This window comes from Pleurodeles waltl, chromosome 12 (genome assembly GCF_031143425.1).
Source record: "Pleurodeles waltl isolate 20211129_DDA chromosome 12, aPleWal1.hap1.20221129, whole genome shotgun sequence".
NCBI lineage: Eukaryota > Metazoa > Chordata > Amphibia > Caudata > Salamandridae > Pleurodeles > Pleurodeles waltl.
The window spans coordinates 432,436,953-432,464,781 of record NC_090451.1 but is presented as its reverse complement, the minus strand read 5'-3'; the positions used below and the strand labels follow the sequence as shown (position 1 = coordinate 432,464,781).

Genomic DNA, 27,829 nt, shown 5'->3' with positions numbered 1-27,829 from the left:
GAGCGCTCTACAGATGAACTGGTGGATGAGGTCCTAAAACTACACTTTTCCTCCCATAAGGTCCACAGAGACTTGTATCTAGTGAACATTTCAGCTGTATCAATTCCCGATGGGATTGTTTGGGATTAGGTACCATTTGTATTCGAACTGTCAATGAATGATTTAATGACACCTGAAGATGTTTCTGATGATTGGGATGTAAAAACAGTTGAATCTATGATGTCTGATTTAGAATATCTTACTGTATATTGAATGCGCCCGGTATAACTGCCCCTGCTAAATGTTATAAGTGCCAAAAATACATTAATGCAACGGAAGATTAGCTCAAAGAGTGGGTCCAAAATGAAACATTTAACACATCACTTTCACACCCTGGTGATTGGTTATTGTGGCCGGTAGACACAAATGGTTGTCATGCACATTTTGTAAACTCCATAGGGGGTTTTAAAATGAATAGATCAGACCCTCGCAATCTGCCATCAGAACATTCGGGTATAGTAACAACATACAGTGTGGGGAAATTATGCCAGCAATGGTTAAATTGTTCCTCACTAGATGCTGTTAAAGAACACCTCAGTCTCCTGTCTAATAATACAGATTTACAGGATTTCCTGTTAGGCCCCAGATGACAATGTAAAAAGGGCTTCTTATATGCAGTATACAAGAAATTTGGAAACTTTCCCAACAAGAAGTTGCTGCCTTTTAAGGCAAATAGATCAGGAAAACTTACAGAAGGCATTAGCCATTGTAGATAATGGGATTAACACCTTGTCCGACCACATATACACCTTAAACTACATTGTTTCTTTTGCAATAGACATAGTGAAACGCGACATGTCATCCTTACAACATGGACAGAGCCAACTAAGGTCCATTATGCAGTTAGGTTGGACATGTCAACATCAGGACAGTGCGCGCTCTACGAGCGACTAAAATGCAAAAATCCAGTCTTTATGCAAGAGCATAATTCATGCATTGTGTTTATATGCAGTTTGTTAACCTTTTGCATTGCAGAGTTTTACCTTGAAACCACTATTAATGATGTTTGCAAATAATGTTCATTTGCAAGGTATTGCTGCAGGCTTACAGAGTGTATCCGGGTGTGGTCCCTTTCTAGGACCTTCTAGAAGCTTTCCCTGCAGCATGACTGGGTGTGGTTTGTGGGCTGGGCCAGACTCTATAAAAGGAAGCCAGCCCAGCTCCACGTGCTCACTATTCAGAAGTCCCGGTGCTGAGCAGCAGCAATTTCCTGAGCCCCTGTTCCGGAGGCCTACCTTGACGTTCCAGGCCTACGCAGTATTATCTTGGTGATCTTTGAGCAGGGTAGTAAGACGGAGGTCGGGCTGGGCCCCTGACCCTGTTCTAAAATGAGTTTTGGGCCTACTCGTGAAACTTTCAGAGTATGCGAATCATTGCTCTAATGTAAATTTTGGTGTTCAGATCGGCAAAGGCTTGCGCAATCATTTCATGGCATTTGCATATTCTTATTAGAATCGTCAGTGAGCGCGATTCATTTACCGCATATAATCCTTGGTGTTCAGATCGGCAAATGCTTGTGCGATCATTTCATGGCATTTGCATATTCCTGTTAGAATTGGCAGTGAGCGTGATTCATTTACTGCATGTAAATCTTGGTGTTCAGATCGGCAAAGGCTTGCGTGATCATTTCATGGCATTTGCATATTCTTATTAGAATCAGCAGTGAGCGCAATTCATTTACGGCATGTGAATCTTGGTGTTCAGATCGGCAAAGGCTTGTGCAATCATTTCATGGCATTTGCATATTCTTGTTGTAATCTGCAGTGAGCGTGATTTAATTACCGCATGTAAATCTTGGTGTTCAGATTGGCAAAGGCTTGCGTGATCATTTCATGGCATTTGCATATTCTTATTAGAATCGGCAGTGAGCACAATTCATTTACCTCATGTAAATCTTGGTGTTCAGCTCGGCAAAGGCTTGCGGCATCATTTCATGGCATTTGCATATTCTTATTAGAATCGTCAGTGAGCGTGATTCATTTACCGCATGTAAATCTTGGTGTTCAGATCGGCAAAGGCTTGCGTTATCATTTCATGGCATTTGCATATTCTTATTAGAATCAGCAGTGAGCGTGATTCATTTACCGCATGTGAATCTTGGTGTTCAGATCGGCAAAGGCTTGTGCGATCATTTCATGGCATTTGCATATTCTTATTAGAATCAGCAGTGAGCGCGATTCATTTACCGCATGTGAATCTTGGTGTTCAGATCGGCAAAGGCTTGTGCGATCATTTCATGGCATTTGCATATTCTTGTTGGAATCGGCAGTGAGCGTTATTTATTTACTGCATGTAAATCTTGGTGTTCAGATCGGCAAAGGCTTGCGCGATAATTTCATGGCATTTGCATATTCTTATTAGAATCGGCAGTGAGCACAATTCATTTACCGCATGTAAATCTTGGTGTTCAGATCGGCAAAGGCTTGCGGGATCATTTCATGGCATTTGCATATTCTTATTAGAATCGGCAGTGAGCGCGATTCATTTCCCGCATGTAAAACTTGGTGTTCAGATCGGCAACAGTGTGCGCGATCATTTCATGGCAAATAAAAAGTTTGATGTGTAATGTTTGTTGAGGTGCACACATTTATCCTGAGCCTATGGATTTCCTGTGAAGATGATAAATTCAAAATGTGACGTTCTTTGTGCATATTAAGTCCCTAGTACAATTCCAGTTGTTTTCTAGGGAATGTTTCAGATTGTCTTGTCCTCATGTTAAAAATGCAGTGTTTGTTTTGAAACAGTATTCTAGAAGGTTCTTGTATTTCTAGACATTATGTGACATTTCATGTAAAGCTCATATGAAACATTGTACTAACCCATTCTTGATTTTTTCCAGGGAACTAGATTACTTGAGGCCTAGTTAGAGTCTAGTTCTAGGCCATTCTTGTTCCTTCGGCCTAAGTGTTATTGCATGTTCCGAGTATCATTGAACCCTAGATTCAATGAGTGTTATTTCATGTTCCAAGTATCATTGAACCCTAGATTCAATGAGTGTTATTTCATGCTCCGAGTATCATTGAACCCTAGATTCAACAGAGAGTTTTTATGAAACTCAATGTGATTATATCTTGATATTGTGTTGTTTAACCTTTTGCTTCCTACAGGTCTCCTTCCCAGCTGTTCGCTACTTAATCCCCTTTTCCCCCACTTGGACTCTCTCAGGCTCTGTAATATTTCTATCGGAGCTTTGGAGCTGGCTAGTGGTGGACATGTTGGGAACGTGCGCAGGCCCAGAAGATCTGGTCTCCCTGACAGGACACTACAAACACTGAAAGCAGGTTGTGTTCCCAAGCAACACGTTAGCCCAAGGGACATCATTTCAACATTTAATTTAATGCAACAACAACAAATAATGGCTAAGAAGGAGGCCACTTATTTCATACTAATCGGCAAGAAATTAGAAAAGTTGCTTTTTACTATGGCTGAAATACCACCTGCCAAAGAGGAACATTTCTTGCCTTCAATTGTCCTGGATGTAATTGGCGATTTTCAAAGTGAGACTGACTTTTAAAATATGTTTCTATTGGCGCAGCTGTTCACATTTTTTATTGACCCCTTTTCAATACTTTTATATGCTCAAGTGTCTTTTAACTTGTCATCATTTACATTCATATATATTTATATGTATATATATATATATATATATATATATATATATATATATATATATATATATATATATATATATTATATGCTTTTATGAATTGCTTTTAGTTGCTTTTATATTTTTAATGCTAGGTTTTTTACCACCTTTGAACCACCAAGAGGAGGGTGTTGCAGAGCCATTTTAGTGATGTTTTTAGACACGTTATTTTAGCAACTAGACCTGCCACTTGTGCTCATTAACCCAGTTACATTTTATTCAGATTCATTTTATTATTTTAGCATAGGCCACATTTGCGGTGTTGTTTTATGTACTTTATCTAGTTGTTCTTTCGCCTAGGAAAGCATTGTGTTTTTGGTAAGACAGTCTTTTCACTTTGTGCTTTCCTCAGGGTTGCAGCGCAATAGAGTTGCCGGCAAAGTGGTACACTGCATCTCCAACATTCACTGAAACATACACATTCTTACGTGGGGACATTTCCTCAGAACATCAGCTGTTTTCTTATAAAAACACTTCTCTGTCCCACACATGTTAGAGGGAGATTCCAGCCAGATGACCATGACCGCATACAGATTGGTGATTGCTGTCACTACAGCAGCTTGCTGAGACTACCATTTCCCTGACCTAAATGGGGATGGTGTCTCTCTAGACAACAGGCTTCCTTGCTCAGGTATTGGGGATGATGTCTTCCCATGGGGGAACCTAACAGACGGATAAGGGCTTATTATGCTGTGCTCTAACAAAGCACAGGTAGGAACCACATATATTTGACTTTTCCTGTGATTCACTCTTGTCACCATTTGCTTCTAGAGTGTTTTATCATGTTAGTTATTGCAATTCATGCCATTTTATCTAAGATACAGCTAATTCAATAAACCTTATTGAACCCTTTTTTAACTCTGTTTGTCTTTGCATGTGTGAGACTAATATAATGTGAGAAAAGGATGAGATCTGATCCAACACAATTTCCCTGAGAAGTAATTCCTGTCTTGCATCCGGTTTCCACAAATTACCCCTGCTCTTGGGCGAGGTGAGGCACTGCTAGTCAGCCGGAAAACCGGATTAGGCCAACAGTTGTCACATGGAATAGGATCGGACTCAGTTCCCCACAATTCAAGTGATTCTGCCGCCCAAATCCAGCAGCCTCATTAGGATAATGAGAGCCTATGCACAACATGTTTTCAAGCACTTGCATCAACAATGTGAATGTAATGCTTACTTCTCATTTCCATTTTTACCCTAATTGGAGTACTGTTGTGTAGCCATTTTAGTTATAGCTTCATACATGTTATTTTAACAAACCAGGCCTACCGCTGTGCACTTTAACCTAGATATATTTTATTCAGCTTCACTTATTATTTTAACAATATTATTTCTTTCAATCTAGCTGTTCTTTGCCTAGGTCAGCACTGCCTTCTTGAACAAGACATTTCTTCTACTCTGTGATTTTCTCAAGGCTGCAGTAAGATAGCTTGCCGATAAACGTGGTAACACTTTGTCTCTGGTGTTCATAGAAACATACACATCCTTATGTGGGTACTTTTTCTTAGAACATCAGCTGTTTTATTATAAAAACACCTCTCTGTCCCATACACGTTAGAGGGAGGTTGCAGCCAGATGACCACAACTGTATGCTGATTGCCTAACTTTTTTCTGCAGCAGCTTCTGTAGACTACAGGGCTCTTGCTCTTATTGCCCTTGTATATGTGAGACTAATGTAACTGAGAGAAACAGATGCGGTCTGAGTGACCACGATTTCCCTGAGGAATCAATTGTGTTATGCGCTCGACTGCCCAATCATCCCGGCTCTTGGGTAGAGATGAGGCACTGCTAGTTACCCAGAGCAAAACCTGGATTAGGCCAACAGGTGTCACCTGTAGTGGGTGAGACTCAGTCCCTGACACTGCAGGTGATTCTGCCGCTCAAATCCAGTGGACTCATTAGAATAATGAGACCCTACATGACAGTACCAGTGTTGTCCTGTTGATATTGTCTATACAACAAAAGTAAATACTTCAAACCAAGGCAAGAGTGGATGTGCCTCATTACCCATACTCTAAGAGGCTAATAATTGGCAAATATGCTCTACATAAAACTGTGTAACATAACATAATGTGATTGCCGAGCCTGAGTGAACTGGAGGGTGCTGTTGGAGCCAGGTTCAATGTACTGAAAAGAGCATAATACACTCATGGCATGTTTATTTGGACTTACAGTCTCCTTTCAGACATCTTAGCTTATGTCAGGTAATGTTGACAGGTTTCCATGTTGACACCATCACTTTACATATGGATTTACTCTTCAGAACGCTTCTTATGGGTATGGTTATTGAAACGATTAAAGAGTAGCACCTGCCTGGTAAATATGCTAAAGGCAGAGCCATCTTCTGCCCCCACCCAGCATGGGCATTTTCTGCCAATGAAGCCAAATTTCGCAGAACTTCAAGATAGTGATTGAATCTGGACAAAACAACATTACTTTTTTCAGGCAAATTACAGTTCCCTGATAGTTAGGTAGCCAAGATAGCTCAACATACTCTCAGCTGAAAACTGTAAGAAATGGGAGTATTATTTAGAGGGGGTGAGAAACGACTTCACATAATAATCACAATCCTTGTCAGGGTGAACCACATAAGCCACTAAATACATTTATACTTTCCCCTCTGGTAGACTGGCACAAAACAGCCAGGCTTAATTTAGAGCAAATGAGTAAAGTATTTACTCTATGAGTAATTAAGTAATAACATAATGAGAAAAATCTGAAACCGGTTTAGATCAAATAAAGATTATTTTCATAAATAACATGACACCAAAATTCTAAAAACTCCAAAAGGTAGAATCCGAGCTAGAAATGTTTAAAGTTTAAATTACAAATAGCGGCAAAAATGTAAACTGCCAGCCATACGTTTTTTGGGCATGGTAGACCGGGTCAAAGTCAAAAGCTAAGGTCAACTGCGATTGATCACTATTCAGATTCAAGTTTATCCTGATGGAAAGTTTACCTGCTGACTTAGAAACTTTTATAAATAAAAAGTGATTGTAGACTAGTCGGGCAAGCTACAAGCTGGATTTGAAGCAGAGTTTGGGGGCAGTGATCTGCTGTGGAAAAGCTCCATGCAGTCAAAGTCCTACCTGTGATTCTACGCCAATGGCTGTGGCTTTGACAGCAACCCTGGTCTCTGTCAGTTCCCCAGGCAGAAAACTGGCAACAAAATTCAAAGTCCCTCTTGTTGCAGTAAGGGGACAGGAGGAATACACTCTAATACCAGGCAAGGATCCAGGACAAAAGGGGTACCTCTTCGGAGTTAAGACTCATCCCAGCAGATGGCAGCGGCAGGGTCCAGGGCAGATCCAGTTGGAACTAGTCAGCTGGAATGTTACAGGGAAAGAGGGCTTTGGAAGGTTGTTGTGTCCCTGTAGTTCAGACAGGAGGTCAGCCATCTGACCTTTAGGGACACCTCTGGGGTCCTGTGTTTAAGACAAGAAGGTCCAATTATTGTGCTTCAGACAGCAGGGCAGTGAATCTGTGTAGTCCACATTGATGACCAGTGTCAGCCTGTGGGGAGAGGGCAATCTTCTGTCAATCCCCTAAATCATTTCTGGTCAGTTCCTTCTCTGTCACTGGGTTTGGAGCAAGCCTCACTAGTGAGACACAATGAAAGAAGCCCTAGGTGTAAGCTTCATCTAGCAGTGACAGAGTGGGCATCTTGAAGCTCAGGAGGGGCACCCAGTCCATCCTATCAAGGGAGGAGACTCCCTCACCACATCCAGAGCCCTTTTTCAACTTTCAGGGAGCAATACATATCTCACCACAAGGAAGCCAACAGGGGTCAGTTGACATCTGGACACTGGAAGGAAAGCCTTTTGGTTTTACACAGGAAAATGACAACTTACTAAAAGTAAATTTTCCAAAAATAATATTGTAAGCTCCAACATGATCATTTAAATTTAATTTTAAGTTGCCATTAAGATGAGCCCTTGAAATATTTGTGTAGCTTTTCCCAAACTGAATTTAGTGCTTGCTAAATGTAATAGTGTAAACTAGTGCTAACCACACGTAGAGCCAGACTTGCCACAGTGAAAAACAACTTTGGAGGTTTTTCACTACCATAGCAAGTAAAACATTAAATATACATGTTCTATTTTTAATTACTGTTCACTCTGCCCAATGGAGTTTAAAGGCCTATCTTGGTGTTATTTATGAGTATTAAAAATGAAGGTTTAGGCCTGGCAATAGATTTAATTTGCCAGCTCCGAATGACAGTTTAAAACTCCACACAAGACTACAGGGGTCAGCCTGGATACATGTTTTAAGGTGCTACTTTAGTGGGTAGCCCAATGAGTGTAGCAGCCAAATAGTGCAATTGAATGTGCAGGCCCTGGGTACAGGTGGTACTGTATGCTAGCAATTGTGTTTTGCCTGAAACAAGTGAATTAAATGTGCTAATAAGGTACATACCAATTTCAACATGTTTGAAACAGAGAGCAAAAGTGCCTTACCATGCAAAAGACTGTCATTTCCAACAAAAGCTATATTAATGTTTCAAATTACACTGTGATAAGGCCCTTGTAGGTTGTGTAAATCTGCTAAATGAGTGGCAGCATCTTTCAATGAGATTAGTTGAGCAAGTAACAAGTTCTTATAACGTTTCTGGGTCCTACACTCTTTATGCACCTGTATCTTTTTTCAGAAGACTGCATGCTGCTATTACAAATGTTGTTCAAGTATACAAAAAAAACTAGAAGAGCATTCTAGTACTTTACACTTCTTTAATTACATTTAATTAATTTTTAACTTGCAATTACTGACCAGTATTGTAACAACACACAGCTGAGGGGGCCACTGTCCATCTGGATTTGGATTGAGAATTAAACCAAACTATATCATCCTGTCTTACATTTTGACTTTAATATTACATAATATTATTCACATTAAAGTATTGTGTTATTGTTAGACGTACAGCTTTAGAGTCCTGTTACTTATCGTTATGGGTTCCAGGAGGTTGTTAGTTTGTGCAACCTTCTGGGACTCACATAATTTGGTTATCCTTGTCATAGAAAGTCGATAAGTGGTTTCTGGGTGGCAAAGAATCACTGGCATTCTTTTCTTGGGTCAAGTGCTAGCATTATTGTATGGTGAACTAGGCATTACCTGTATTTTTTAATATCTGGTAGCCATGGGCAAAACGTTGATGAACCTGACTCAGAGGGCAATCACTTGGTAGTCATACTTTGATATATTTTTATGCTGTTGGGTTGTGTAATGTTTAGATGAATGTTGGGGGCATGAAATCCCTCAATGTATTACCATCAAGGCTCTCTGGACATTCTTTGAAATACCTCCACATCCTAGGGTTACATGGAGAGTTGATAATCTCGCACCATTTTCTGCTCCATTTAGTGTTTCACAAGAGTTATTGCTTGAGCTGGAAACAAGTCTTGCTGTGTTGCCCCATCACTATTTGATAGCACTCAGCTTACACAAAAGGGTTTATTGAAGCACAACTTATTTTTGCTTAATCTCCTTATTTCACAAATTCTTGTGTGTTGTTCCTTTGCTCATTTTACAAATCAATGCTTGTAGCCCTTCCTCGAGAGGTTTATCCACTCAAAGATTCTTTCAATTTCTTTCTTTAGTTGTTTCTATTAGGATGAAGGAACAATGACTTCTGCATTGGGATACAAAGTAGTTGAGTTTGTTGAGATGCACCAAATACACTGACATGACTCCTGGATCTCCACCTCATATACTTCCTATCCAATTTAAGTCCCTAATGTTACAAAGTCTAAATTACAGCAATGTAAAGTATTAGCTGACTTCTATAATTACAGCCTTGCTAAAATAACTAAGTGGGTCAGCAAGTAAGGAGTATCCCAGACATGTTGAGAGCAATGCTTACATGTTTTTTTATGTTTGGATTATACTGGCTGCTATGAATGTATTAGATCATCATCAACATATGGAGATATCTGAGTGTAATGGTTGGTGAAAATCTACAACCAAATTTTTGTGTAATCACTTTTGGTTTTGCTAGAATCTGCTTGGTGAAGCTATTGTACTATGTTATAAATGTAAGTAGACTAATTATTGCTTGATGTTGGTGATTAAAATATTGTCTCACAATCTGGATCTTTAAGTTATTGGAATGTTAAGCCCTAGAACATAAAGGTGCCATCTCTAGAACAGATATATAGGATCAATCAATCAATCAATCAATGTATTTGGAGAGCGCAGCTCTTCATCCGTTAGTGTCTCAAGGCTCTGGGTGAGGGGAGTAAGTGAAGGTCAGAGGGGATCAAGTGAAGAGCCAAGCATTGAGGTCCTTTCTGAATTGTGATAGATTGGGAGTGTTTTTGTGGTGGATTCCTCCGGCTGTGGCCTTCCGGAGGCATGGGATGGTGGCGAGGGCGAGGTCGGTGGAGCGGAGTTTCCTGGTGGGTGTGTAGAAGTGGAGTCTTTGGTTGAGGTATTCTGGTCCCACGTTGTGGAGGGCTTTGTATGCGTGTGTGAGAAGTTTGAATGTGATTCTCTTGTCTATTGGGAGTCAGTGCAGGTCTTTCAGTAGGGCGGAGGTGTGGCTGTGTTTGGGGGCATTCTTGATGAGACGGGTGGAGGCGTTCTGGATGCGTTGTGGTCTTTTCTGTACCTTGGTGGTGGTTCTGGCATAGAGTGCGTTGCCGTAGTCCAGGCGGCTGCTGACGAAGGCCTGGTTGACTGTTCTTTTGGATTCGGTTGGGATCCATTCGAAGATCTTCCAGAGCATAAACATTGAGTTGAAACAGACAGAGGAGGCAGCAATGACTTGACAGTTCATTGAGAGTGCGCAGTCCAGGATAAAACTGAGGTTGCGGGTTTGGTCGGTGGGGACCAGAGCGCTTCCGAGGGCAGTGGATCACCAGGAGATGTCCCTGGCTAAGGGGTTGTTGCTGATGATGAGGACTTCTGTTTTTTTGGTATTTAGCTTGAGGCAGCTCTCCTTCATCCAGGCTGCGACTGCCTTCATTCCATTGTGGAAGCTGACTTTGGCTGTGAGAAGGTCGTTGGTGAGGGAGATGATTAGCTGAGTATTGTCGGCGTATGAGATGATGTTGAGTGCGTCGTGTCTGACGATGGTGGCGCGGGGCCATGTAGAGGTTGAAGAGAGTAAGGGCTCAGAGAGGAGCCTTATGGGATGCAGCAGATGATCTTTGTAGTCTCTGAGTAGAAGGGGGGGAGACTGACTTTTTGGGTCCTGTCGGAGAGGAAGGAGGTGATCCATTCTACTGCCTTGTCTCTGATGCCAGCGTCGTGGAGATGAGTCCGTAGGGTGCCGCGGAAGATGGTGTCGAAGGCGGCAGACAGGTCGAGGAGGATGAGAGCCACGGTCTCACCCCTGTCTAGGAGGATGCAAATGTTGTCTGTAGCAGCGAGGAAGGGGGTCTCGGTGCTGTGGTTGTTCCGGAAGCCTACTGAGAGGGGTCAAGGATGTTGTAGAGTTCGATGTGTTTGGTGAGTTGTCTGTTGACAGCTTTTTCAATTACCTTGACTGGGAAGGGGAGTAGAGAGATGGGCCGGAAGTTCTTGAGGTCATCTGGGTCTGCAGTTGGTTTCTTCAGTAAGGGCTTGATTTTGGCGTGTTTCCATATTTCTGGGAAGGTGGCGGTTTCGAAGGAGCAGTTGATGATGTGCCGGAGCTTGGGTGCGATGGTGCTGCTTGCTTTGATGAAGATGTGGTGGAGGCATGGATTGGAGGGAGAGCCCGAGTTCATGATCTTGAGGGTTTCCTCGTCGGAGATGTTGGCCCAGCAGAGTAGGTGGTGGGGGTTTGGAGGAGCTTTGGTGGTGGCTATGACGGAGTTAGCCGTGGGATGATCCTGGGTCGGGAAGCTGTCGTAGATGTCTGCTATCTTGTGGTGGAAGTAGGTGGAGAGGTTGTTGCAGAGTTCTTGTGAGGGGAAGATGTCCTTGGAGTTCACTCTGGGGTTGGTCAGTTCGCTGATGATCGTGACGAGCTCTTTGCTGTTGCATGCGTTGTTGTTGATGCGTTCTTGGAAGGTGTTTCTCTTGGTGGTCCTGATGAGTTGGTGGTGTGTGTTTAGGGCTTTTTTTAAGGCTTCTTGGTTGGTGGGAGTCTTGTCAGTGCGCCATTTCCTTTTGAGGCATCTGCAGTTTTGTTTGGACTCCTTGAGGGCTGGGGTGAACCAGTTGGCTTTCATTGATGAGCGTCTGTTGGAGGGTTTGTTAATGGGGGCTAAGGTGTTGGCACAGTCTGAGATCCAGTTGATGGGGTCCTGGGCAGCTGTGTTAGTGTTAGTGTTGAGGTCGTCTGAGGGGGTGAATTGTTGAGGCTGGTGAGTAGCTGGTCCTTGGTGATCTTGTTTCAGCTCCTGTGGGATGGTAGGTGAGCGAGGTGTCGGTCGGGGGTTTTGCTTAAGGTAAAGTGGATACAGTGGTGGTCTGTCCATTGGAGTTCGGCGATGTGGCTGATGGAGATGTGGTTGCTGTTGGTGAAGATTGGGTCGAGTGTGTGTCTGGCGGAGTGGGTGGGCGAGGTGATGAGTTGCTTGAGTCCGAGGTTGGCGAGGTTTTCGAGCAGCATTGTGGAGTTGTTGTGGAGTTGTTGTAATTGCCGTTCTCCAGGTGGAATAGGATAACAAAGTGACTGGTCTAGGTATGGTCCAGAATTAAATATATCTTAAATTGTGACTGAATCTGTTTTTTATTTCTGTTTATAAGATGCTAATGTTTGTACTATATGCACTATCTAAAATGTCTCTATTTTTAGTATTAAAGCTTTGTTAAATCCTTATGGTTTAGGAGTTACACACGAGATTTCTTGAGCCCTAAAGAGCTTTTAGCTTTGTCAGAGAACTGGCAGGTGCCCTTCACCCTTCCCCTTGAGTTATGCTCTTCTGGATAAGACTGCTTGGACGGTTTAGTGTGAGACATACCTATCAAAGAATGTCTCATAGGTGCATGTGATGATGGGAGCCTGCTCTTTAAACCCTGGTCCTGAACCCCCAAATTGGTGCTCACTGAAATGTAGGTATTTTGTAATATATTAAAATCATGTGCTGTTCTTCTACAAATCACAGGTGTAAGAATTATCATCCTAATAATGAACATCTCAGCAATAAAGAATACAATCGACGTACATGCCAAGTACTGCTCACCACGCATCCCTAAACTATTAATCTAAAAACTCCAACTACAAGACCCTGAGCTACCTGAAATTAGTTCATAGTGCATTATGATAGTTGATTGACCATGTAAATCCTACCTGTACGAAAGTAGGCCTCAAGATGGATTCCCATCTGATGGCATCTCTCTCCAGGAACCCATTGATCTGGTTCTATCCCATTTTTGCAAAGGCTATGGAGCATGGATGGGGTGCCCTATAGCGCTCGGATCCTGAACTTGCAACACTGGATTGTAAAACAATGCTTCCTTTACTTTATGGGGAAGTACAGTTACATGTGTCTTCGACTTCACCCGCATAGAACATGATAGGGTCATAATTTGGAAACAGACTCTTTGCCATTGCAGCAAAAAATGGAACGTTCCTCCTCTAGCTATTACAACACTATCAGAGAAAATGTGTACATTTACCATGTAAACACTGTCAGCTTACACAAGGTAGAGCTTACAAAGACCTAAAACCCTGGTTGCTCCTGACCTATTGTAACATGCATTAAGGCCTGTGACACATGTAATGTCAGAACTTCCAAACAAACGCGGCAAAACAGTCACAGCACATAAGATGATTTTCTGTACAAGAGCTCATTTATGTTACTAACGTGAGTGTACTGGGGGAAAAGTATTGTCCATTGTAACTGAAACATCAGAGGCCGAATTGCAAGTATTTTTTCGGGAGTAAATGTGGCTTATAGCAGACGTGCTTCAGGCATAACTTGCCTCCAACCTTCCAGGAGGAAATATACCTCCTCAGAGAAGAAACCTTCATTATTCATAGACCAAGGTAGTAAACCAAACTGTAGAGGCCTCATTCCTAAATGGAGATCTGAAAAGAGGTTGAAGATAAGCACCACATCTAGACTACACACATGGACGGACAAATCCTCATGCACCACTTCAGATTTAGTCTTACACATGTACCTTGAATACCTCCTAATCTTACATTTTATCTAGCTTACATTCTATCCTTCCAAGGTAAGAATGATAGACATTGTGGCTAGGCCCGTTGGATATGTTTGACCTCTCTTTTTCTCTCTGTCTGTCTCTGACATTTTGATCAAGGATAAATGGCACTTGCCAATATAAGGAAATTGTTTGGATGTTTGATACAATGAGGGTCACTACATTGCTATACTTTCCAAAACTCAACTATCAAACATGGATAGGTTCATAATTTGGAATACAGGGAATGAACTCAAGATAGAGAGTGGTCTGCCGCTGTGTTCCTCTTTTTTTGTCACCACCGCCTGCTGGCACCCCCCTGAGATCACTTGATGCACTACTAGAGGGGTCCACACCCCAGTTTGAAGACCTCTGCTCTAATTTGTGTTCAATGGGCCACTCACAAGTCTTGGCCCTGGAGCCGCTGTACAAACTGCACCATTGGTAGGTACGCCTCCACTCTTCTTGTCCATTACACAAGCACATGCCACACATCTCCAGGCCTGGACCCCAAACAGACTGGTGCAGGGGTATATTACCAAAGCCCTGGTTTTAGTGGTGTACCTTCCCTTGCTAACGTGAAGAACTGTTTTGAGACACTGTTATGTGGTGATGTTAAATACCACCGGATTATGGAAGGTCCTTTCATGGGTCACGGTAATGCAACAGCTTTAGGATGCCATCCAGTGGGGAGGCCAATTTATTGTAAAGGCCAGAAACATTTTAAATCTATAAAGCGCGCTGTATCAATCCATTCCCGCACAGATTAGGTCATATTTAAGATTGTATCATTCATTGATTCAGAAAGTTGTATTGTCCAGTAAAGTGAAAGTTACTCTAATTTGTTTTCTTTACCAAGTGCATGTATTTACTTATAATGTCAAGCCCTCTGATTTTGATCTTATCGCTGTACTGGCTGGCTGTTTTTGAGATCTGAACTGGCGTTTTAAATGCACTACAGTCAGCAGTGAAACGCACACAAATGAGGTATGAAATTTCTGTCCTACATGAAATGATGATTTCGTCTCTTTACCAGGTCTCAGGCTTTGATAATATTCCCATTGCAAACCATATATATGTATTTATTGCGCTTTGATCCTGTTGTGGTAACACTTTCCAGCTTGTCTGTGTATTTTACAGGTTTCTGCCCTTCCAGCAGTTTGCAGCCTCCAGGGTTTCAGGCAGAGTTCGCTGACTTTACTACAAAGCGATTCTTCCTCCTTAACGCTTAACAGCTCCTTTCTGAAGAGTCAAGAAGTCGCGTTTCGTATCCGAGCGGCAGGTGTGTGTTCACTGCTTTCTGGTTCTGTCTCGGTGTGCAATTAAATTAGTAATGTAATGAAATCATGTGTTTCTTAGGACCAGCATATAATTCATTGATGATAACAGTTATACGTAAAACAAAATAAGTCCAATACCGGATGCCTGAATCAGCATGAAAACGTCGAAAAACTTTACTTCTAGTTTTGTTACACGTTTCACGAAGAATCCCTGAAGTACTGTTGGAAGTGCGCGACGACATAGAGTTTCAAGCTTTGATAAATACATGCAGAGGGGTTTGTGGGGAGTTAATTGCATTTTGCATCCACCTACCCGGTAGCACCCACTTTCCTGTCCCTAATACTAAACTCACAACGACGGGAAATGTAACCATGCTATCAGTTTTTCCGAATTTGCCAAAGCGTCTAACATTTCGAAAATCCCATATAACCAGGTTGCGGACTTTTGAATCTCAAATGACGTTTTTTACACATGAGTTGAACTTCGAAATCCAAAAACCTTTGTGAGTCGGGCCTTTGTAGTCAGAATACTATCAAGCAGTGGATCTAACCTAAGCCCCACGACCCATGGGGGTCCATGATGCCTACTCTGGGGGTCCCCAACTGTTGAGAAAATAATAATAATAAAGTAATAAAGTATATATATACCTAAAAAAGGAAAATAGAAACTTAAAACGTAAAAAATGCTCTGTGATGTTCAAGGTATATGAATTTTGTGAATACAAATTAAGCTGGTATCCTTACCTTGATTCATAGGAGTAGCATAAATATAGCACAATGAAGCCAGTATGGGCGATGTAAACACTGGTATACACTGACAAAATAAGAACGGCATGGGGAGCAAAAAAAGACAGAGATAATCTGGAGTTTTACATTTCACATCGTCTATTAGAAATGCAACTACATTTTGAAGATCCCCAACCTTTGCATTAAAATAAAAATATTGGTTTTCTGAGTTAAATAGTTCATAAATTGTATATTTGTTTCCTGTATATTTCTTTCTCAATTTTTGAATATTGTTTTGAGGTTCAGATTATAGAAATTGCCAAACCTGGGGTATCCGGCTTCCAGTAGTGACTTAATCGGGGTCCACAGAAGTAAAAAAAGATTCAGTACTGCTGAGATAAGGCGATAATTGTCAATGTCCCCTTGAACTTGTTCAAAATAGCAGGCAACTGTGGCAGATTTATTTACCGTTTAGTCAGTGGGATTGGTAATTAGAATCATAAGAATGAAAGTTAAGTGCAATACCCGTAGAAGTTTTGATTAAGGCTGTCTAAGTAACCATGCACTTGTGGTCCAAAGTCATCCTATCTACAATAGCTTCATGTGCATCCCAAACCCTGAAAGATACCACTAGTTCCAGCCTTTGCCAGAAACTCCATGTATGGAAATGAGATAGGAGGATTTTCCTCTTCTTCGGATTCCCTCATAAACTTTCAAAAATAGTCTTCTTCAGAGTTGTTCTCCACCAGTTACATAACAATGTCAGCCAAAACGCTAAAGAATCATCTATAAGATGTGCTAAACAGAAACATGTGTATCATAAACCAGCATCAAACAATAAGAAGGACTGGGAGATTGCTGGTCCAGTGTACAGTCTCCCGATTGACTAGTAATGCAATTAATGTGTACACTGTTCCAAGGAAATATGTGACTAGGGAGCATTAATGTTCAGGAGCAAGAGCACTCACACATCCCAAGAGGATGTCATGCTTCATCATCGGGTAGCTCCTCGTCAGACCGGCGCTGCAATGTCTGACGGGCTCCCCGTTAGGGGGCTCTTTGCCGGAGATCTTTTGAGTGACTGCCGTAGTGATGAGCACTCACTAGAAAGTGTCAAGGTCAGGCACTATTCCTGGCAGGAGAGTGAAATATTAAAATTAGTTCTCAGCCCCAATAAGACAAAATTATTTAATATAACAAAATAATAGTACTGAGACCAAGATAAAAAACATAAGGAAAGTGGAAAATGAGACATCATGCTCAACCACTTTCTTCCTAAAGTAGGAGAAGGGAAATGATCACAAATCCCCTATAGTACGGTCAACATGTTTCGCGTGCGGTGGTCTATAGAGATCCTATGACGCTTCTTCAGGACCAAAATATAGAAAAACTTCTCCTGACTCTTAATAAGTTTAAGGGAGTTAAATATTAGAAATCATAAAAAGAGATAATGCAGTCACTTACATTGAAGTTAACTGTTTGTCAAAAAAGGAACAGAACGGTCGCCCTAGGAAACAAATAATCAGATCAATAAACACGGATAATGACTGATAACACCCGTGACACGACAATGTAAGTAGTAATGATAACAGGTCGTGTACAATAACAAGACAGTATGCTTACCATCCCTCATCATACGGGGGGCCCCTTGGGAAGTAGCATGCCATTAGCGGTCACTACTAGTTGGTTAATAGAAAAGGCAAAATTACAAAGCAGAGTTAATAGAAACCAGTCCAATTGACTTAATGTGAGTCTAGTGCGAATAAGGCTAACCAAATAATAATGATAATTAGCAGTGACGGGATACATGTATTCATGATCTATTCACTTTTGCTTGGTGTCTGAAGTCTCTTCACTCTCACTCTTAGCTCAATCAACAATAGCGAGATAATAGGTGCTGCTGGGCAAAAATGTAGAGCTCATACAGTAGTATTCCATATAGTGTGTAAAAACAATCGATATTAAGTTAACAAGGAAAAATCTGTGATAGTCTTTACCTCTAGTGTTCACTCTGGAAGGCATGCAGTAAAATGACTAACAAACCAAGGGGCATATTAGAGACCCTGTGAATTATGTTGCTCTGAGGCTCGTACTATTATAAACCAGCAGCACATAGCGTTCTGACCTTTAATCTGCTACATGTTTTAAATGCGGAAAATTCAATTTGGAAACAATTTTCACTTCTACATCTCGCAGTTCCTGCTCCAGTTGAATTGGCACAACCTCTCCCCCACTTTCTTGTGGGTACGCGACTGGTTTTGCGGTGCAGATAGCAGATCTAATATTTGAACACTTTGTAGCATCCCTGAAAGCTTGTTAAAAGCTTTATTTATGTATTTATTTATTTATTTATGTATTTATTTGTTCAATCGGATCAAATAATCCATCAGCAACACAATAGCTTAATCACATATAAACATTCAAGCAATTTCATGTTAACAATCACATTTCCACACTGTAAAAATAATAAGAACTATGTAGCATAACAAATGTGCTGAAAATTTCACGTTAGTACACCATGCAGGCTGTGAGAACTCAGAAACGTGAAAAAATGCTCCTCATTCTGTTTAAAGAGTTACAGGCTGGTCACCGAGTGGATTTATACGTGTTATTTGACCACCTAGCTGTACAAGCAAGGTAAAATGCCAGATCTAAAACTAAAATAAAGTCGTATTGTGCTAGCTAAATAAATAACATTATTAAAATAAGATAAAAAAGCAGTAAAGAAAACAGTTATGCTAAACATTTTCCTCTATTGACAAGACTCCTGGAATTTAGAGACCGTGAAAACCACACTGGTATTATATTCTGTTCCACAGGACTAATCTGTGGTGTCCAATCTTCAGGATTCTGCAATGGAGGACAGTTCACTTTCTTCTGGGTTTGCAATGTTTTCTGCAAAAAATAACAAGTACTCCTCATGCACTTTGGGAGTGTTATACACTGGGCACCTACTGGAATTTTGCATATTATTTCACTTCCTGACTGTAAAAACTGCCAAAGGCAAAATGCCAAACCTGAATCTAATATAAAGTGTTCTTGTGTTAGAAGGACCAATAAAGTCTAAAAACTCTTCCAATTTGACATCACATTGAATCCATGAAAGCTATTAGCTAAACTTCCACTATCCTTGAGTAACCATCTACCAAAAACAGCTTGAAGGTGTCATGCCTTTACAAATTTAGAGCCATTTTGGGGGTTACTGGGAACCTAAGTTTTCATAGCAGGTTTTTACATATAGTCTTGGCCCCCTGATATATCTCCGTAAAAAAATTGTTGTCTATAGATTTTCATTTTTGATTTGTGTTTTTGTATCATTCAAGAAGTAACTTAGCTTGGGTAGACATTGCTAACCTAGCCCGATTTTTTCTGGGCAACATTTTTAAAAATGGCAGGTGTGTTGCAGTGATGATGTAATATTCCAGGAACCATGAGACCTTTATACTTCATTTTGGTGTCAAAACATAGGTTTTGAGGGTCAAGTAGTCTTGTAGAGACAGAAAATAACTCCTCTGATCAACCATTCTGCCATTTGGCCAATGGCGGCTTCATAATGATGTGTTTTAGCCATCCTATTGGTTATTTATTTCAATACTGTTTTTGTTTCAGGTTTTCTGTTGATTCAAATTCATAAACATAAGGGAAGCAGGTGGTAGCAGAGGATTTTTACCTCCTGACAGAGTGTTGTTAGCTACAAAATGTGAGTACTCCTTCAACAAAGAAAAATGTGTCATATGCCAAACTAATCCAGCAGAAAAGCTAACATCAACTGCAGCTGGACAGAAGAGAGTTTGAGATGCTGCAGAATTAAGGCAAGAAGAAGTTCGCAAAAGATTGAAACTGATGGGTGAAGAGGATCAAATATTTTATCACTGTAACAGCAAGTGCTACAAGTTGTATACAATTGGAAAAGCCTAGGAAAAAAATAATCAAAAAATAGCAGAAACCAGTGAATCACAATAAGAATCTGATTCTTCTGAGAAAGTGATGACAACCAAACCTACTGCCCATCCACTTAGAAGACCGATGGCTACCCCTCGTTCACCTCCAACAACTGAACAGAAAGCAGATGATCGTCAAAGTGTTATCTGTAGTTTAGCCAGAATAATGGCCAAAGGGATTGACGAAAGAGCAACGTACATAGCATGTGAGTCTCAAAGAGCAAACATGTTTATATCTGCAGCTAGTTTCTTCCAAGATTAAGTTTTCAGCTGAATAGCTGATCTAAACAGCGAGGTGAATGTATCTGCAGCAGATTTGTATGCCCACCTGAACTGCATGTGGGCATACATTCAAAAATATGAATGTACAATAAGCAGCAACATAACTGTCAACCTTCAGTTAAGTTTGCACTCTTTGAAAAACAAATTAAGTTTTAAAGCCACTCTTGAGTGCTGGCCACGGGTTCACCCTCAGTGAGATCAGAGAAATAATGGTCAACATTGATGAAACTGTATTGATCAATAATAATTAAATTAAGATTTTTCTGGTGCGAATGTACAATGACAGAATTCATTTTTGTCAGTTTAACAAAAAGAATGAGCCACTTATGGTGTTCTCAGCATATTTGACTCCTGAAGTTCTTGCTGCCAAAATAAGATCACTGGATACAGTAACATCAGCAGGAACCATTTAAAGAAATGTCCTGAAAGATTTCGATTTTGGACTTAATGACAAATTTTGTGATGCCACGGAGCTCTGCAAATCATGTCAACACGAATGCCTAATGTTGTCTTGACATTTGTTACATCACTGTTTAATATCAGCAAAGCAAAACTGTTACAAACGAAAGTTAGTGAGTTCAGAACAGATGCCAACAACATTGATGATGGCTTTGAAGATATTAGCAAAGAAGTTGAAGACAATCCCATGAATTGACAGACTTATGCTGTGCAAATGTACTGTCTTTTCCTGATCATGTTTTATGCATTACATCACACCATAAAGAAAACTCTGCTACATCATGCAGACTACGAAAAGTGCAAAAGTAGAGAGCTAGGGCCATATGTACGAACACATTTTCCCATAGACACAGAATGGGTAAAACCCTTTGCTACATCTGGCCCCTAATCCCTTCAATGAATAGGATTGGTGTATCAATAAGTTATAATGTCATGGTACGGAGCAGGAACTTGTTAGCAGCTCATGCTGTAAAATCTTGTGAATCCGACTGCACACCACTTCAAAGTCACTTTACCAGGAAAGGATTTACAATTGATGCTCTTAATAATTTTGATTTTGAAGACAACTATTTTGGTCTGGAACATCCAGCACACATGATACTCCCATGGTGCCTTTTCAAAACTACCAAAGAAGTAGCTGCTGGACAACAAGTTGTGTCAGCTGTAAGCATAAAGAAACAAAACTGCAAACTAATAAGCTAACTGCCTTGTCAACATGTGCAAAATCGCTACAAGCCATCAAATTGTCCCAGTTTACCAGAAAGTTTCAAAGTGGCTGAGGACATGGATCTTCTTCTACCTGATGCTGCAGTCCGCAAAGCTGATTTAGCTAAATTTATCTTATTGTTTCTTTGGTGCAGACGGAAGGATGATGAAAATCCAGTTCCTCCCTGGGCTGGAATTCATGCTCTGATCTTCCAGAATACCATGCCACTGAAGAAGGTAGGGTTTTTACCAGTAATACCGTCTTCAGTCACAAACTGCCCAACAGTATACACAGCTCTAAAAAATGTCCAAAATGTGCATTCTCAGCTTGAAGTCCAGCCTATCCTGCCAATTTTCTGTGATGAAGGTGTTTTCCGTATGAAAGCTGACATTTTTATGAGAAATCCAGTACAATTTGTTGATCTTTACCCAATGATAGGCGTTTTCCACATGACAAAAGTTGCATTGCAGTGTACAGGAAGTTATCCCAGTGGATGTGGCACAGACAACACACTTATTGAGACTGACACCTTAGGAATTAAAACTGTCCAGTCAGTATTGAGTGTAACTCATTATGTTAGTTTGTTACAAGGTATTCTCATCATATCTGAGGCTAAAGAAACATTGCGTTGGAATGCTTTCTGGAACAAGAATGACCAATTAGGGGGCATATTTATACTCTGTTTGCACCGAATTAGAGTCATTTATTTTACTCTAATTCGGTGCAAAACTAACTCCATATTTATACTTTGGTGCTAGACCCATCTAGCACCAAGGCCCTGATTTAAACTTTTTTTGCACCACATTAGCGTCATTTTATGACGCAAAAGTGGCGCAAACTTACAAAATATTGGCCCATATTTATACTTTTTGCTGCAAAACTGCACTAACTCAGTTTTGCACCAAAAAGTTTATCACTGGCTTGCACCATTTCTGTGCACCAGCCAGGCACCATATTTATGGAATGGTGCAAGCCGGTGCAAAGGGTAGGCTAGAGTTTAAAAAAATGACTTTAGTCGGGTGGGGCTGGCAGTATAGAAGGAGAGGGTTTAGCACCAAAAAATGGCTTTAGGCAGGTTAGAGTAAAAAAAAATGACTCTAACCAGATTAACGTCATTTTATGGTGCTAAACCTACCATGCCACATGACTCCTGCCTTAGAAAAGGCAGGAGTCATGCCCACCACCCCAGTGGCCAGCACAGAGGACAGGGGTCCCCTGGGCATGGCCATTGCACCCTGTGCCATGTATGGGGGCCCTGGCACTTTCAACAATAAAATGCACTTACCTGTACTTACCTGGGATGGGGTCCCCCATCCTCGCAGTCCCTCTAGTGTGGGTGGGGGTGCCCCTAGGGCCTAGGGAGGGCACCTCTGGGCTTATTCCATGGTGTTCCACCATGGAAATAGGGCCACAGGTCCCCTAACACCTGCCTTGACCCAGGTCTTAAAAAATGGGGCAAAGCAAGCTTTGCCCCATTTTTTGACCCCTCCTCCCTCCCTTGCACCATTTTTACATGGGAGTATAAATATGGTGTTAAGGCCATAGAGTCATTTTTTTGCACGGGAACGCCTATCTTGCATCTCATTAAGGCAAGGTAGGTTTCCACTTCCAAAAAATGACTTTAACTCCATAAACTTGGTGCTAGACGGGTCTAGCACCAAAGTATAAATATGGAGTTAGTTTTGCACTGAATTAGAGTTAAAAAAAAAAACGACGCTAATTCAGTGCAAACAGAGTATAAATATGCCCCTTAGTGTCAAAAAATGATGCTAATCTGGTAAGAATTATTTATTTTGACTCAAAACTGCCTAACGTCATTTTTTTTTAAGCTAGCCTACCCTTTGCACCGGCTTGCACCATTCCATAAATATGGTGCCCAGCTGGTGCTAAAAAATGGTGCAAGCCGGTGCAAAACGTTTTGGGGCAAAACTGCCTTAGTGCAGTTTTGCACCAAAAAGTATAAATAAGGCCCTAGGTTTTGCATATCTTATCTCCGAAGTGAAGAAGGCGCAGGGTGCACTTCATTCAAAAGACAGAATGCAAAGCCAGGCAATGTTCAGTACATTCAGTTCAAAATTACAAAACCTGAAAGCCAAGTTCATAGAGTTTGTCAAAGAAAGCGAAGAAAAATCAGTACTTTGCAAGTGCTGGGGAAATGTTTTACATATAATAGCTCTAGTGAAAACATTCGTACTTGCTGATCAGGAACGTGATTGGGAGCTGCTTGTGAAGACTGTGGAGTCACTGATTACTGTTTAACAAATTCGATTGCATACACTACATGAGATATGGGTCCTGGTATTTGGAAAAAGTGAAGAATCTAGAGATGGAAAAACCATACCTCTACAGAAAATTCATCCAAAACATTTTGTGGTGAAAGACAGAAAGGGAAGGTTCAATGCTGTGGCTGCAGATATGAAATTAGAACTGACGATCCAGAGATCACAGAAAAGCTACAAGGGAATTTGTTGGTCAGTCACATGAAAGTGGATATGTTGCTCAATGGCAGCTAATTTAGAGGGGAACGTGTTAATAAATGTTAACAGCCTTCTTCCTTTCATGCAGCAGCAAGGAACCCCCTTTGAAATGACTGAGCCTGTGTGACTACACAACTTCGTGCCTAAACAATATGTGGATATTGATATAAAGACATGACAAGTGCCCTCTTTCTTGGCATGATTACCCGCATTTTCTGCCTGTTGTGAGTGTGTTTGACTGTGTTCACTGGGATCCTGCTGACCAGGACCCCAGTGAGTATGCTCCCTCCTCTAAATATGGTTGCTACTAACCTTTAATTCTCACAATTGGCATACTGGTCCCCCATGTAAGTCCCTAGTATATGGTACCTAGGTACCATGGGATCCCTATGGACTGCAACAGTTATTCTGCCACCCATAGGGAGCCCATGCAGAGGGTTCTGCAGGCCTGCTATTGCAGCCTGTGTGAAACTGGTATATGCACCAATTTTTCACTACAGGTCACTACACCAGGTCACTATAAGTCACCCCTATGGTAGGCCCTCTCAACCCAGAGGGCAGGGTGCAGGTACCTGTGTGTGAGGGCACTAGCAGAGGTGCCCCACAAACTCCAGATCCATTTTCCTGGACTTTGCGAGTGCGGTGATGCCATTTTACACGTGTACTGGACATAGGTCACTACCTATGTCCAGCTACACAATGGTAACTCCGAACCTGGGCATGTTTGGTATCAAACATGTCACAATCATACCCCAATACTGTTGCAAAGTATTGGAAGTATGATTCCATGCACTCTGGGGGCTCCTTAGAGGGCACCAAGCATTGCTACCACCAGTCTTACAGGGTTTTCCAGGCAGCCCAGCTGCTGCCACCCCTCAGGCAGGGTTCTGTCCTGCTGCTTCATCTGACCAAGCCCAGGAAGGCAGAACAAAGGATTTCCTTTGGGAGACGGTGGTAACACCCTCTCCCTTTAAAAATAGGTGTGAGCGGCTTGGGAGGGGTAGCCTCCACAAGCTGCTGGTTTGCTTTGAAGGGCACATTTGGTGTCCTCTGTGCATAAACTAGTCCACAGCAGTTCAGGGACACACAGTGCATGCTGTGGCGCAAAACTGGACAATGGAAAGGGGAGTGACGACTCCCTTGTCCATCATCATCCCAGGGGTGTTGCCCAGAGCTCCTCCAGAGGGTCCCTGGGTTCTGCCATCTTGTTTCTTAGGTTTGCAGGGACGTCTGGCAGCATCTGAGTGGCAAGGCCAGGCAGGTGAGGTCAGAGTTCCCTCCTGATAGGTGCTTACCTTGTTAGGTGACCAATCCCCCTTTCAGGGCTCTTTCGGGTCTCTCTCTCTTGGGTGGGTCCTCTGATTCAGCTTGCAAGATTCCAGCAGGATTCCTCTGCAACCTTCACTTCAACTTCTGGCCTCAGGAACTGCAACTGGAACCTCCAGGACCCGTCAAGCTGCTTCCAAGAAGAAGGGACTCTTCAGCAACATTGTTTACAGGGCTCCTGCCAACTACGCAACAATTTTTTAACCGTGCATCCTCAGAAGACTGCAACTCTTCAGCCTGCACAAGAAGAAGAAGGAATCTGCATTGGAGTGAAGGAGTTACACCCCTGCAACCGCAGGGACCTACAACAAGCCACATCTGGCTGCGTGGATCCCCCCTCCTGCTGAGCTGTGTGGATCCTATGTCACTGGTGGTGTCGAGTAGTCCTCTTGGTCCTCTCTGCCAGCTGTCCAACTGTGGTGGAGATAAGACTTTGCCTTCCCATGCAGGACAGTACCTCTGTGCACTGCGTCTCTTGCAGCTGCCAAGTCTTGTTTACATCTCCTCCAAGGGATCTTCAGGCAACATGTAACTCCATCCCCCAGCACTCCATTCTGCAAAGCGCAGCCTCCTGCATGGTTCTCCTGTGGCGTGGGATCCACTTTTGTAGAGCTGCATGGGCTCCTGCGACTCCTGTATCCCCATCTTGGGGGCCTCCTGTGGGTGCTTCCTCTGCTCCTGGGGACTCTCTGCAACACTCAGGGTCCTCTGTGCCTCCCCCTCATGGGTTGAGTCCTCCTAGGCCTTGCTGATCCCCAGCAGCACCGTTTTTTCCAGTAACCGTGAGTTTGCCTTTGCCACAGCTTGGTTGTGGTAATCCTGCACAGACACCCATCTGTAATCTCCTGCATCCATCAGAAACTCTTCTCCGGCTACAGGGCTGCAGTGCTGACCTGTTCTTCAGTACTGTCGACCAACTCCTGCATCCACAGCTGGGTGGGTAGTACCTCCTACTCCTCCTGGACTCCACAGTGACTCTTGGACTTGGTCCCCTCTCTCTACAGGTCTTCTTTCTTCAGGAATCCACTGTGGTTTTTCTTGCAGTCTTATTTTCCTCCTTTTGGGTAGTTTGGGAGAAAATCCAGTGTTTTACTCCTACATTCCTGGTCGCTGGGGGTACCTTGTTAATTACCTCTGTGGTTTTCTAGTACTCCCATATTTTACTTACCTAGGTGGGGGGACCTTGTTCGCATTCAATTTTTTTAGTATATGGTTTGTGCTCCCCCTAGGGTCACTATTGGTTATTACTATTTGCACTGTTTTCTAATCTTTTCTATGCCTATGTCTGATTGCTGGTTTATATAGTTAGTGTATTACTTACCTCCTAAGGGTGGGCCACCTGTCTTGTATTTTGTGGTGATTTATTCCGAAATTAAAGTACCTTTATTTTTGCACAACTCAGTGTTTTCTTTCATGTGTGTAAGTGCTGTGTGACCACAGTGGTATTGCATGAGCTTTGCATGTCTCCTAGATAAGCCTTGGCTGCTCATCCACAGCTGCCTCTAGAGAGCCTGGTTTAGACACTAACTACACTTCACTAAGAAGGGATACCTGGTATAAGGTGTAAGTACCATAGGTACCCACCACACATCAGGCCAGCTTCCTATACCATGTCTACTAGATGTCCTGGAACATGGCTCAAACTATACGCAGAACTGAAGCAGTATTGAAAGAAAAAAAGCTGTTCCACATAATCACTAAAGCTTAACTTCCACACTTCCATTGCCATAGTAAGAGTTTCATCCAACCAGCCACTACAAAACAGATTTAAAAAAACAACTTTCGCAAGCAAATAGGGAGATGGATGTAACAAAACAAAGGGAGTGACTTTATCAAGGACATTCTGTTGCATTATCTTCTTCTAACAAACACATAATTTGATGGAGATGCTGCAACAAAACCAGTGAAGCAGAAACTCGTACATGAGCTTGAAAAAAAACTTTCACCTGAAGAATTTCAGTTCGAAAAGGTGTCCTCATTGAAAACTGCTGCCATTGTGGACTATGTGTCACAGTTGTGAAAGGACAAGATTTCATCCATGCAAAACTTCAGAGAGGCCGTTCTGACTGTTCTAATGATATCAAAGTCAGTGTGCACCTTGCAAGACCTGCACATTGTCTTTGACAGTTATTTTGAACTATCCGTTAAAGAATGTGAGAGAATCAGACAAATATCTGAAAGTGGAACAATTGACCTTTCCTGCATCAAAAATTCAACACCTATACCTGTGGAAATTGATAAATTCTGGTCAACAACATCGAACAAGATGAACTTCAAGATGTTAACTTGCCAAAACATTGCTGATCCTTCAGTGAACACTGAATTTCCAATTATTGCAAGTGGAATGAATGTCAATGAGGAGTTTGTGCCTGCAGAGATATACTCAAAAGGTACAGGCCTTATTGTTCAAGAACTTAACAGCAAATTGGAGGAAGCTGACCTTCGTGTTGTGCCACTTGTTGAGTGGGCTGTTCGAAATCATTGTACTGTCAAATGACACAGATATTATTATGGTGCTACTTAGATTTGTTGCAATGTTCATAAATCCAAGGATTGGCAGAATTATGGATATGTTATTGAACAGGCGAGAAAATACACTTAATCCCACTTCATATTCTGTACAAGGATCTTGACCCAGAGATGCCCAGTGTTTCTATCAAGGCACATATTCTCATGGGTGATGATGACAAACTATGAGCAAAATTGGAACAAAGCTTTTAGCTTTAACTGCTGAACCTGTGAAGTTTCTAAAAGGAGTTGCTGAGACCAAAGAATGTGACTTTAAATACGTAGAAAAATACCTTATGGGTGTATTGAAAACGAGTTCTAGCTATCACACATCTGACGATCTTCGGTACAATGAGTTCAAG

The 27,829-nt window shown here is 41.8% G+C and overlaps 1 protein-coding gene across 1 annotated transcript in view; it reads left to right on the top strand.

Moving 5' to 3' along the window:
• Window positions 1–27,829, top strand: part of LOC138267136 (polycystin-1-like protein 2) — an 835,832-nt gene that overhangs the window by 280,318 nt on the left and 527,685 nt on the right. Inside the window, exon 13 of the mRNA XM_069215990.1 lies at window positions 14,903–15,044. Coding sequence (XP_069072091.1) covers window positions 14,903–15,044 — 142 coding nt within the window. The remainder of the gene's footprint in view (window positions 1–14,902; window positions 15,045–27,829) is intronic.